A 13,300-nucleotide genomic window follows, 5' to 3' on the forward strand; every position below is an offset into this window, starting at 1 on the left:
GCGCTACGCTGAGAGCGTATCCTGCTTAGCCACGCGCTCTCTCTCTTGTTCACGGTTCACAACAACGGACACCGGCAGGAGAAGAGCAGCCTTGCGAAACCCCGCCCCGCTCAGTGTCCCTTCCTCTGCACATGGGCAAATGATCGCAAGCCGCGAGGACAGCGACTCTCCCTCAACGGCAACAGTTAGAAGCCCGCGAATGGGCGGAGCGGTGGTTGCGGAGACCAACGAATCAGCGAGCGGTAGCTTCGTCGACAACAGGGTGAGCTCCGCCAATAGGAGCGCGGCGGCGGTTTAAAGAGCGTTGCTGAGTGGGCGGGCGAAGGTTTGAATTCAAATAGCTCCGGAGGCTGTTGGAGGAACGCGGAGGGTAGGCGGCCGAGGCCTCTGGAGTGCGCAGGAATCGTGAGGTATTCGGCCTGCCTGCGTCTGGTTTCGGGGTGTCGTTAAGGAAAGTGGTTACGACCTTAAGCTGTGGCACTCGTGAGTAAAGGCGGAAGGCGCATCCCGGAGAGCCGTAGCGCTTCTGGTCAAAATTGTGAGCTCATAAATGGCTTGAATGGCTCTGGGGTGGGATAGGTGCCCAGCACGAAGGAAACTTCTAGAAAGCCCCGTTTTTTCTGCGTAGAATGAGAGGGAGTGTCGCATAGTGGTTAGGCTGTCTGATCCCAATTGAGGAGGCCTCAGTGCTTGGTTGCATGCGCCATATACACTGAAAGCACATTCCCCAAGATTCCTGGGAACTGGTTTGTTAAGGGCGCTGGGAATTGTAGCTCTGGGAGATGTAAACTGCAGCTCCCAGGTTTTTTGGGGGGTGGGGTGCAATGTACTTAAAAACTGTAGTTTGAAGCAGTCCTTTTTTCCCTAGAAAGAGGTGCCGGTACTGCATACCCATGAGTACCCCTTTAAAAAAAGCACAGGTTTGGAAGGTACCCCAAGGATCAACTGTAATCTTCAATTTTTAATTGTTACATGTTACAAGGTTGAGTTTCATCAGAACAAAGAAACAAGGTTGTGTGGCATGGGTTGTGAGGCAGTTTTGAAGAGTTAAAGACTAAAGGGGTTTATAAAATGTATGGGGATAACACTCTGTAAAGAGGCCCAAGAACTGCCATGACGCTGAAGGTTTTCCAAGTGTTGGAGCACATTTTTCAACTTGCCCTACTCCTAGGAAAAAACAAAGCTGCACTTCACTCTCAAGATACATGCATATATAGTCCTAGTAGGCAGAGATCCTTCCAGTTGTGGGGATAACCCCGTTTTATTTTCTATTTATAGTTTATTAGTGTTTGCATTATAGTCATACCTCATGCTATGTTTCTTCAGGTTGTGTCCCGCGGCGACTTGGAAGTACCAGAAAGGGTTACTTCCGGGTTTCGCCGCATGCGCAGACACGCAAAATGACATGCGCAGAAGCGGCGAATCACAACCCGCACATGCGCAGACACGCCATGGCAGGTTGCGCTCTTTTCATGTTGCGAACGGGCCTCCGGAACGGATTCCGTTTGCAACCAGAGGTACCACTGTTTTTCAATAAAAATGTTATTTTTTTCCTTTCTCACATCCATAAAACACAACCCCATCATTTCTGCTGGATAAGCAGAAACAAACCAGCTACATTTTGACTCATTTACCTACTTGGGCTTCACCCTCTGGGACAACCCGCATATTGTAATAGCCAATAATCCACCTCTGGAAAGCATTAAGAATTTCTTCCAAATCAAGTTTATCAATATACCATAGCTTGTTTGCTCCTTCAGATCTTAAAACAGAAAAGCCTTCTGGGCAGTGATAAAATCTTCAGGCATTTCCAAATATTGGGTAGTATGAGTTGCACCAGGGAATTCTAGTGTGTCCTTATTTGCTTCTATTAAGCTGCCTAAATATTATCAAGAAGTGGGATTAGTGGGATTAATGTTTTAGGGGCCTCACTGCTTTGACAGGCATAGACAGGCATATTTGATATTTTATCAAATATGTCAAGCTCACTGGTTTTAGAATCATTGGCGCCTAGATTATAGAAGCGAGAGCTTTAAATAACTTGGATTTCATGTTTTACACAAGTTGAATAACTGAATTTCATTTTCTCCAGGCAATAATGGACAAAGCTTGTAAAGAGAATCTGAATGCTAATTCAGCTCATAATGGCAAGGTAAAGTGATCTTCAGATACTGAGCATTGTAAATCTCGGCTTCGTTAATCAGAGCTACAGTTCTTACTGGATTATTTCTGTATGTGACCAAAACTGATATATGATAGTACTGGAGTGAATAATTAACATGTGGAGTAATGTTCCCCATCTATTTAAGGCCAAGTCTAGATGAATTCTTGCATAAATGCAGTTTTCTGTTATGTCCAAACTTGGGACTCTGCTATGTAGCTGCAAATGAAATGTTTTAAATGTGTGGTAAAGTGCAATATACAAATGTGACACTAGATGGCGAGAGTGAGCTATGCCAAATTCAATGTATTTTTCAAAACTTTTTTTTTAAAAGCATTTTCACAGCGTTTTTATGTGTTTAGATTCCACCTTGGGAAGCTATGGTTTTTTCTCATTGGTCAGTTCAGACAAACTAGGATGTGAGATCTCTTAGCTTGCTATGCGTGATATTTACTGTTGTTGTTTTTTAAAAATCAGGCAGCTATTGTGGATGGTGCAAGACGGGTTCCTGTGACTCAGAACCCGACACCTGGAATTGAAGTCCAACAGCAGCGTGTTTTGACTCCTTTAAATGTTGCTCAGCGGGTGCCTATTCAGCCTCAGGCACAGAAACCTACTGTTGCCAGTGCAAAACGTCCCAAACAGTTAACTCAGCATCAACCAACACTTCTTGTTCAACCAACATCTAGGAGTCTAGGTCCAAGTAAAGCCACTGAAACGTCTCTGCAGCCCTCTGTTTCTGGTAAATAGTGCTGTTCAAATGTGTCCACCTCTGTAACAAATGTGTTGGTTGCTATTCTGTATAAAGTTCATACTAAAATGGTTATAAAGTCAAGAAGTTGCTTGGTGGCTTAGGGCCTTAGAAATTCATAAGAGAAACCAAATTACTGCAAGAAAAAAAACTTTGCATAATGACCTGAGTAGCAAATTAGGCTTGGATGCTAACAAAGTATCTGAACAGAAGGGTTCCTTCTGTTCATGGATGACACTGAGATGCTGATTAATATTTGTTACCGGCCTTTCACCTTAAGGTCCCAAGGTGGGTTACATTTAAAGATAATATAATGCAATAAAACAGTCCCACCCCAAAATGATGTGCCATATATACATAACAAACGAGATGGTACTTCAACTGTCAAAGGTCAAAAAGGGGTAAGCCTTCAGTGTGCACCTAAAGCTGTAAAGAGATATTGCCTGATGCACCTCTATAAACCATCAGCTCCCTGCATTTCCAAAGGCAATGGCACCATATAAAATGAGCTTCTTTTGCAAATTGTCATGTCCTAATTGGCACATAGATGCTCTTGAAGGTATTTGGAACCCAAACCATGTAAAGCATTAATATCAAGGCAAGTACCTTGAATTAGGCTCAGAAAATTAGGTCTCTTTGATAGGAAACAAGAATTCAATTGTAATATATACAGGCAACTCCTGTTTTGTGTACATGCAGGCCGTTTTCAAATCTGGAAGAGGGGGTGATGGGGGTGGGGTAGGCTTATGTGCCCTCTGCCGACATGCACTATGATCCAGAAGATAACCGCTGTCCAAAACAAGGGTTGCCTGTATTACATTTTGCACTGGGGCCTTATTCTCAGTTCCTAGAATGCCCAGCTGGCAGCCAGTATGTGGATGTCTCATACAAAACAACTCTTTCACTTGTATAATTGATCCAGGGAAGGCCAATTCATGGCCTGATCCTTAACATTTCAGAGCAGATTTTCAAGGGACCCAAATGGCTCCAGAAAGAAGCAAGAAATTTTGGAATGTCTCCTTGTGTGCAATAGCTGGAGTGTAATGCAAATAGGAACCTGCTCTTGGGGCAGGGCTGTCTTTAGCATATGCACCGCCGGGGTGCAATGATCTGCCCAGTGCCCCCAAATTTAGTTTAGTCCCCAAACTGACCTGTCCCTTAGGGGAAAGAAGGGAGAAAGATGCTTGCATCACAGCCACAGGAGGTGCCTCCAGATGGTTCCTTACTTCCATGCCTCGGCTCTGCCTCTGGTGAAGACCCTTCTTCCTCCATCCCAGAAGAATCACTATATTTAACGTGCTGGAAATAAACTAACGTCTTCTCTCCCCCACACACCCCACCTTAAATCCCGGGAAGCCGGACGGTGTTGCCTTGCCACCCACCTTTGCTGCTGGCCCCCTCATCACTCTGGTTAAACTCAAAGAGGAAATTGAAATAGAACTTGGGCTCTTCTTTGTCAAGGCTGATCATGGCTTGGGAGGGAGATGCAGATCAAGCGAGCAGAGTTTCTCCGCAGGAAACGGGAGGTGGTGGGCACTCTTGACTCCTTCCCTTGGAAGTTCTTAAGCAGAGCAAACTTGGATGGCTTGAGTTGAGATTCCTCGTGGTCAGCGGCACCTTTGACACAACTAATCTCACACCGCCTGCCTGCCGCTGGCGCAAGATCAGTCATGTCAAAGGTGCCACTAACCTTGCTGCCACATAGCAGCTCAATACAATACATAACATAATCTTAGGCAGCTTCAGCGGTGGGCACCTGGCACCCCCCAGAATTTGGCGCCCGGGTGCCTTGCACCCCTAGGTAAAGACGGCCCTGCCTTGGAGTACTTCCCAGTAGAAGCTTAGGCTCCAATTCATTGAGATGGTGGCATGGAGTGTTACTTAGTCAATGGTGCAAATGACCTAGATACACTCTGCAGAAAGCATCTGCAGTCATTTGTATTGCAGATGGGAGGACTTGGAAACAGATTGTGAGCTTGCCAAAGGCCACTAACTGGTCTTGAGTTAGGAGCTTTTGAGTGAGCTTCACCAGCTTCCGGGGGGCGGGGAGGGTACATATGTGGCAAGTAAGTGGAGGATTGCTACCCAAGCTGCTTATATTCAGAATATTGATTGGTCTGCATGGTTTTCAGGTGAAGATAAATAGTTTTTTTATTTTGTGTGCTGGATATAAAGCACGAAGTTTACCTTCTGAGAGGGACATTTTAAAACACAAATTACTAGAGAGCAGTGTCGCTTCATAAAGTCTGAGCTTATTAAGAGTTTTGAACTTCTATACATGCAGGAAAAAAAGCTGAAACAGGTGTATCAAATCAGAAGAAAGAGGCAAAAGGGGTGTCAAATTCAAACAGTGAGACCAAAAAGTAAGTTGTATGTTTCATTTACTTCCATACATTATTTTTTTGTAGGAAGATGAAATACAAATCTGTTGTTGTTATTCATGATTACTTCTTTTTGCAGCTTTTGGCAAATCTCTTATCACGTAGTAAAAGATTAAAAAATATTACTCTAAATTGGTTTCTAAGCTTGCTTCCTTTTCCCAGTCTTACTGATGGTCTCTCAGATAATTAAAATAGGATGCTTTGAGCAAATGTACAACATTTTAGTAAAATATCCTTGAAGAATTAAAAGCTGGATATATTTTCATACAACCTCTAATCACTTCAGCTTATTGGTCTTCATCAAAGTTTATGTTGTGTTTGAAGTGCATTCTGAAATGCACAGTTGTACTCAAATCTGGATTGCATCCAGTGCCAGCATGAGCACAAGATTTTATTGGCAAGTAGAATCCCTCCTCTCTGCTGTGGCCTTCTGCCCTGCTGCCCTAAAGCCTCTTCTGGGGGTTGGGGGGGGGATGCTTGTGAAAGGTCAGGAACATGAGGAGTGAGGAATTGGGCATGGGAGGAGCTTCTCACACAAGCTGCCCTATCTGACACCCCAGGACTTTCTTGAGGATCCCCTAATCCCCATATTCCTTTCAGGGTGCAGAGTATTTCCCTTGTGCAAGCATCTTTTCTATGGCTTTGGATACAGCTCTATGGAGTTGAATGCAGGAATACAGGGATTTATAGGCCTATTAGACTAACCTCTGTTAAACTGGTAAGAAAGTATAGGCAGAGTGCAGATAAATCATTGAAGACGGAGGCGTGATTAAACCACACTTCAGTTGTTGAGAAAAGTCCTGTCTCAGAAACCTTGGAATTCTGAAACAACATTAACCAATATGCTAATTTGAACTACCAGTAATTCCAGACTGAGTAAAGAAGGGGAAATGCATGCTGACTAACCCTGCATTCTTGCAAAACACAGATGGTGATTTCAAACAGCCTCAACTGTAAGATGTCAAAGATGAAAACTGCAGGAAGACGGAAATGTGATTTGTGAATTGTATTACCACCACTTGACTTTAAATCTTAACCAGTCCACTTAAATTGCAGTTTTGTCTTTCATGCACAGACAGAGACGCAAGAGTGATTTATATTGCATATTTTAAATCTTGGAACTGAGTGTTTGAAATGGTTTTTGGCACAATAATGGCCTAGATGCTCTTGTCCCAGTTTGCTTACTGCACTGGAGAAATGTACAGTAAGATGGCTAAATTACATATAATAAGGAAGCATTAAGTACTGCACCTTATGCCCTGAAGGACAGAAAATAAACCTACCTAGGCTGAATAATCATAGAATTGTGGGGTTGGAAGGGATCCTGAGGATCATCTAGTCTAATCCCCTGCAATGCAGAAATTGCAGCTGTCCCATATGGGTATCTAACCTGAAATCTTGACGTCAGCACCACACTCAGAACCTGGTAAGATTTGAGGAACTTGGTCATGGAGTCTAGCTTGATGAAAATGTCAGTTGGGTATAGTGGCACAGATAAAGCCACACTGATGTGAATGAAGTTGGTTTTCAAAAAAAAGTGACTTGAGTTGGGGATACATGGACAAAGACTCATACAACGTTGAATGCTGTAAAAAGTGGGTAGATAAACACTAGATATATATATATATACTTCCTCAAACAAAGTGCTTGCACAATACAGAGGTAAGCAAAAATACTGGAAACAAAACAAACTTGCATGTTACTGAATGCCTTGTAATTGCCAGCAAGTTTATTTTGGGACAGGATGATATGCATGAAAGTAACTTCTCACTTCAGAGAGGCAGCTGTATTACCTTGCAGCAACCTAAATAATAGCTTTGTTTTGTAGAAAACAGTGGTCTCTTGATGACTTTGAAATTGGTCGTCCTCTGGGAAAAGGAAAATTTGGAAATGTATATCTGGCTCGTGAAAAGGAGAGCAAATTTATCTTGGCGCTGAAGGTCTTATTTAAAACACAGCTGGAAAAAGCAGGTGTTGAACATCAACTGCGGCGAGAAGTAGAAATACAGTCTCATCTTCGGTAACATTGATTTTAAATGGCCGTTTTGAATGGGTTTCTATGTTTGCTATCTTAAGTAGATTTTTATTTTTAGAAGCATTCCACATTTGTGTTTGTGTGTTTACACACACACACACACACACACACACACAATGTATATCATAAAAATCAATCCAGCTTACAAGAATATATAATAAAAGCAAGTAGAAATTTAGAGGCAATCAACTTATGAAAATATGTTTTCTTAATTGCATGCATATGCCTGGCAGCACAGAAAAGTTTTAAGCAGGTGTTAAAAGGTTGAAACAGGTGCCTGCTGAATCTCTATTGGCAGAATTCTCCATAGGACTAGGCTAATGACACTAAAGGGTCTATTTCATGCTGATGTCAAATGAACTTTATCCTACTTGGGGAATGACCATTGACACTCCTGTCGTTGCTCCCAGTGATCAAACTCTGATTTAGGCAGCCCCATAGGTATCCTGAATATAAGTTCTTCAGGTTTGTGTAAATAAAAGGACATTGAGCCAAGCTCAGCAGATAGGCACCCAGTGGAGATGTTTTATAAAATGGTGTCAGGTTTTATTTGCAGCGTGCCCCCATTAGCAATCTGGCTGCCACATTCTATGTGCAGCCCCACATAGAGTACACTGCAGTAATCCAGCATCAAGGTTACTAACAGTTGGGCAACACTGGTCAGACTATGCTCATCCAAGAATGGCCATAGCTGGCAAACCAGACAAAGCTGGTAAAGCACACTCCTAGCCACAGCTGCTCTATCTAACTTGGTGGTGGTTACAGAATTTCTCAAATGATACTTTCATTTATTTAGCAAATTGTAGGAGATTGAGGGAGACATGGAGAATTATGTGCACGTCATTTACAAATGAAGCCATCATTATTAAATATGCATATACTTACTTGTAGGCATCCAAATATTCTCCGACTTTATGGCTACTTCCATGATGCAACAAGAGTCTACCTAATCCTGGAACATGCACCACGTGGAGAAGTGTACAAAGAACTCCAAAGGCTTACTAAATTTGATGAGGAACGGACTGCTAATGTATGTTGATCTTGTGAGGATATTTTTTTCAGAACTGTGTATGTGACAACATTTGAAGCTAAAACTGCACTTTTAGGACCAAACTCTTCCTTAGAAAAGGGCATGAAAGAGTAGATTCTTCTTTCACTGACTTGATCCAGGGTTATACTAAACAGCTTTGTTTCGCTGGTCCAAAAGTGGGAAACAATATCAGTATAAATGGTAGAGTAAGGTATGTTTCCACAGTTTTGTGGAGTTGAGAAGTTCATAGCTTTTCCAGAAAAAAGGTAAAGGACCCCTGACAGTTAAGTCCAGTCGCAGACGACTTGGGTTGCGGCGCTCACTCACTTTACAGGCCGAGAGAGCCGGCGTTCGTCTGCAGTTTTTCTGGGTCATGTGGCCAGCATGACTAAGCCGCTTCTGGTGCAACAGAACACTGAAACCAGAGCAGCGCACAGAAACACCATTCACCTTCCCACCGGAGCAGTACCTATTTATCTACTTGCACTTTTGGGCTAGGCTGGCTTTTCCAGTAAAGAATATCCCAGAATAGGACGGGAGGAATTTCACTGGAATAATAGGACATTTATATGTGTCAGTCTTTGGCAAGGCTACATGGCGGGTTGAATGATACAGGACAGTGCTTGGCATGCATGCAGATGAAGCCTATGGAGTTGCTGGAGCAAGATTGGGTGGGGCAGGAGTGTCTATTGTTGTATTGGCCTGAATATAAGCATCACTCCCCCCCCCCCCCAAATTCTGACTGTGAAAAGTTAGGGCGGCTTATATTCACAACCTTACAGTATGCAGCCAGGAGTGCAGGGCAAACAGCACCAGGGGTGCGGCAAAGTGGCACCCGCCCTGTGCGTAGTTCCCCATCCTCTCCCCCAAGGCTGGGGAAGGGAGAGAGCAAGGAAGAGGAAAGGCCGTCGGCAATGCAGCCCCCCCCCCCCCAGCATGCAGCCAGGAGCAGTGAGGAATAAAGTGGCTTATATTTCTCTCTCTCTCTCTCTCTCTCTCTCTCCCTCCCCCTCCCTCCCTCCCTCCCCCCCCCCAATTTTAAAGGTGCGGCTTATATTTGGGTGCAGCTTATATTTTGGCCAATACGGTATTAAAAGTAGCTTCTTATGAGGAAGAAGCTATGTTGAGGGCTATACTAATCCAGCTTGGTGTCTAATGTTTTGAGTTCTTTATACTTGGCTGTGGGAAAGAGTCTTGAATTAGGTGTGTCTAAAGGTTTTTGTCTTGTATTAAGGACTTGTTTGCATCAGTGATGCAGCATATTATTGATACGCTGAGAAACATTTTCTACCATTTTACCCATGCATTTTAGGCATTTGCATAGCTTGAACAATGCTTAAGATTGAACTCCTTATATCTGTAATCTTCATTTGTTCTACAGTATATCACTGAACTGGCAGATGCGTTATCATATTGCCACTCGAAAAGAGTAATTCATAGAGACATAAAGCCTGAAAACCTGCTGCTGGGATCGAATGGAGAGCTAAAGATTGCTGACTTTGGATGGTCTGTGCATGCTCCATCCTCTAGGTAAGGGAATCATAGAATTGTAGAGTTGGAAGGGATCAGAGGATAATCTGGACCTACCCACTACAATGCAGGAATCTTTCGCCCAATGTGGGGCTCAAATCCACAATCCTGAGATTAATGTGAGTCTCATGCTTTACTGACCTGCGTTTCTGAGAGCTGAAGAAGCTTGGTACTATGGAGACAGACAACAGAATCAGAACTTGGCTAAGTGGAAATTGTTTTGTTTCTGTAGTCAGTAAGCTTTGTGAGAATAACTTAGCATTAGTCTCTGATTATAAGAATTGAGTTTAGGGAAACTACTGTTAGTTGAGAATGTTACTTAGATTACAAGGGTATCAAGCAAGTGTTGATTAGATTACAAGTGTATCAAGCATCCCTAGAAGGGATGCTCTTGTTCAGGTTGACCATCAGCCATGCCTTCCTCCAGTATACTATATACTACTATTCATGGACAAAGTGCTTTAGAAAGTGTTAAATCATGAATGCAGATCTAGATGAGTGCGTGGGGAAGTATCTTAATAGTTGTGTGTGGCAACCTAGTTGTTAGTCTGTGCATCATTTTTGTTTTCTAGGAGGTCGACTCTGTGTGGTACCCTTGACTACTTACCACCTGAAATGATTGAAGGGAGGACACATGATGAAAAAGTTGATCTGTGGAGTCTTGGTGTCTTGTGTTACGAATTCCTAGTAGGAAAGCCTCCTTTTGAGGCAGACACATACCAGGAAACATACAGAGCCATTTCAAAGGTAAGTTGAATTATAATGCTGCTTGATTTAGAATCTGAGCATTTCATGCTATAGGAATTAACTCTTAACTAGCTGTTATGGAACTTGTACTTTCCAGGTTTGGGGCCTAATATCATTGACTTTAGTTCAGGAGTTTTCAAGTAAAGAACTAGAATTTCTGATTTTTAAATGTGTTGTCTTAGTATCTTTCTGTATTCTGGTAAATCCAGGTGGTCCTTCCCAACAGGTTCAGTTGCAAGATTTGAGGTGCAATCCTCTGGCACACTTACCTGCTCAATTTGTGTTTCCCATTTGCAGTCCACTGTGGAAAAGCAGCCTAGGACAGACAGACTTGAACAATTTCTCTGAGCTAGTTCAAAAATAGAAGTATGGGATAACACTAGTTAAATAGAACCCAGTGACGCAGAAAGGGACTGCTAAGCAAAAAGGCAAGAGAAAAACCATGATTACTAATGTATAGTGTGGGTGGGGGGGAGTCTAATGGTTATACTTAATAGTTCATGCACCTTGAATGCATGCTTTCATAGAAACATGTCTAATGATGACTATTTCTTTGGTTTAAAGGTAGAGTACAAATTTCCTCCATTTGTAACAGAGGGTGCTCAGAATCTGATTTCAAAGCTGCTGAAGCATAATCCATTCCACAGGCTGCCACTGGAGGAGGTGCTCAAACATCCATGGATTATTGCAAGCTCTACAAAAACTCCCAAGTCTAAAGTTGCTGAAACTACCACTGCGAAGAATATCCAGTCATAGCATGTAGTCCCCAGGAACAAAGTAGTTCCGATGAGATCTGTGGTAATCCAGCCAATATAGGCTGGTTGGACTCAAAAGGCAGAGCTTATCGCATTGTTAGCTCTGATCATGAACCTTACAAATCAGGTCATAAAGCAGTTTGTCAATATCTAACTTACTTGAAGTCCTCTTTGCACATGCCACTCTGAGGCATAGCTGGTTGAGGATCGTCTCATGTTCATGGCTGGCATTTCCCTTTTGGCCCCTTTTTGATAGCATCATGAAACTGAGCCATGGATTATTGTGCAATATGAAGCAGTTTATGAAGCAGCATGTCCTCACAAGATAACATTCAAAACACATGTGCAATGAATGGAATCCACCATTGAGTGTAACTGTATTGTTTAGTTGTTCTTTTTCCTTTAAGTTTTAAATAAAGATTTTTATAACAAGACTCCTTCTTTATGCTTCCAAAATGGTCGGTTTAGTGGTCATTCTAAGCACCCACACATTCTGATTGGTGTACCAAATCTGCCAATATACAACTACAGTGGTGCCCTGCAAGACGAACGCCTCGCAAGACGGAAAACCCGCTAGATGAAAGGGTTTTCCGTTTTGGAGGCGCTTCGCAAAACGAATTTCCCTATGGGCTTGCTTCGCAAGACGAAAATGTCTTGCGAGTTCCTGCGGGTTTTTTCCCCTTTCCCCCCCCTTTTCCTAAGCCGCTAAGCTGCTTATCAGCTGATCCGCTGATAAGCCGCTTAACAGCTGATCGCTAAAAGCCGCTAATCCGCTAAGCCGTCAATGGGCTTGCTTCGCAAGACGAAAAAACCGCTAGACGAAGAGAATCGCGGAATGGATTCTTTTCGTCTTGCGAGGCACCACTGTATGCTTACTGGCTAGCAAAGATCCATTACAAAATGCAATCTGACACTGATTCTGCATACCTTACTTGAAGTTGCCTTTGATACTTAAATCTGTTCTGGATTTTTTACATCTGCCTATGCTAGGGTAGGGAACCTTTCTGGCCTAACAGGCCAGATCCTTATTGGTTTCCAGCCCCATGGACTGATCCACCTGTCAATCACCTGGCATTCTCCACTAGGAACTCGCTTGTAAGTCAAGCTAGTTGTATCTCTACATATCCCACATCTGACATCACATGAGGTATGGGGCAGGTGGGCATTTGGGGAAACTGGCCTCATGCCAAATTGGGAATAGTGTTGGGCCTGCAAGGTGGATTTTCCCCATTCCTGACTTAACAGTAACTTGAAGAATGTACTGCTTAAATGTCCAGGTGGAATAAATATACCAGTTGAACTAGTCTTGGAAATCAAGACAGAACTAGTGTTCTTGATTATTAAAACCATATTAGAGGGGGAAGGGAAAGACTTCTGTAAAGCTACAGGGTTAAGCATCTTTACTTAAGTGGTGCAAATAATAAAACTTACTGTTGGGATTATTTGAATATGGTTTCATAACTTAAATTTACAGTGGTACCTCGGGTTACAGATGCTTTGGGTTACAAACTCTGCTACCAGGAAGTGGTTGCTCCAGGTTAAGAACTTTGCCCCAGGATAAAAACAGAAATTGTGCGCCAGTGGGAGGCCCCATTAGCAAAAGCACACCTCAGGTTAAGAATGGACCTCTGGAATGAATTACGTTCTTAACCCAAAGTACCACTGTAATTGGAAGTGTTTAGATTTATTTCTGCAAGGACTTAAATTTGGGGATGAACATGTTAACTGATTTTTAGCCTAAATTTTAAAATATTAAAGAGGCAGATGCATTGCAGAAATGAAGGCATTTGATTTTTTAAATTGTCATTAGCAACAAGTTTAATATCTCACTGAGGCATTCCTACAATGCTGTGTGCAAGGATGTGAGGCTATTATAAAAGGTATGAGTTGAAACATTTGTGGGTCCTGTG

At 42.8% G+C, this 13,300-nt stretch overlaps 1 protein-coding gene across 5 annotated transcripts; it reads left to right on the forward strand.

Moving 5' to 3' along the window:
• Positions 1-315: 315 nt before the first annotated feature.
• AURKA (aurora kinase A) lies at positions 316-11,825 on the forward strand. Of its 5 annotated transcripts, none has more exons than XM_079979686.1 (9): positions 316-410; positions 2,093-2,152; positions 2,639-2,903; positions 5,197-5,275; positions 7,122-7,313; positions 8,220-8,358; positions 9,740-9,888; positions 10,461-10,635; positions 11,200-11,825. In XM_079979686.1, the coding sequence occupies exons 2-9, from the start codon at positions 2,099-2,101 to the stop codon at positions 11,389-11,391; spliced, it is 1,245 nt and encodes a 414-aa protein (XP_079835812.1). In that variant the 5' UTR covers positions 316-410; positions 2,093-2,098; the 3' UTR covers positions 11,392-11,825. The 5 variants fall into 5 exon arrangements, with proteins under 5 accessions (XP_079835812.1, XP_079835813.1, XP_079835810.1 ...); XM_079979687.1 differs by lacking the exon at positions 11,200-11,825 and adding an exon at positions 10,862-11,172 and having other exon boundaries at positions 353-529; XM_079979684.1 differs by having other exon boundaries at positions 356-538.
• The last annotated feature ends 1,475 nt before the right edge of the window (positions 11,826-13,300 follow it).

This window comes from Podarcis cretensis, assembly GCF_951804945.1.
Source record: "Podarcis cretensis genome assembly, chromosome: 6".
Classification (NCBI taxonomy): Eukaryota; Metazoa; Chordata; class Lepidosauria; order Squamata; family Lacertidae; genus Podarcis; species Podarcis cretensis.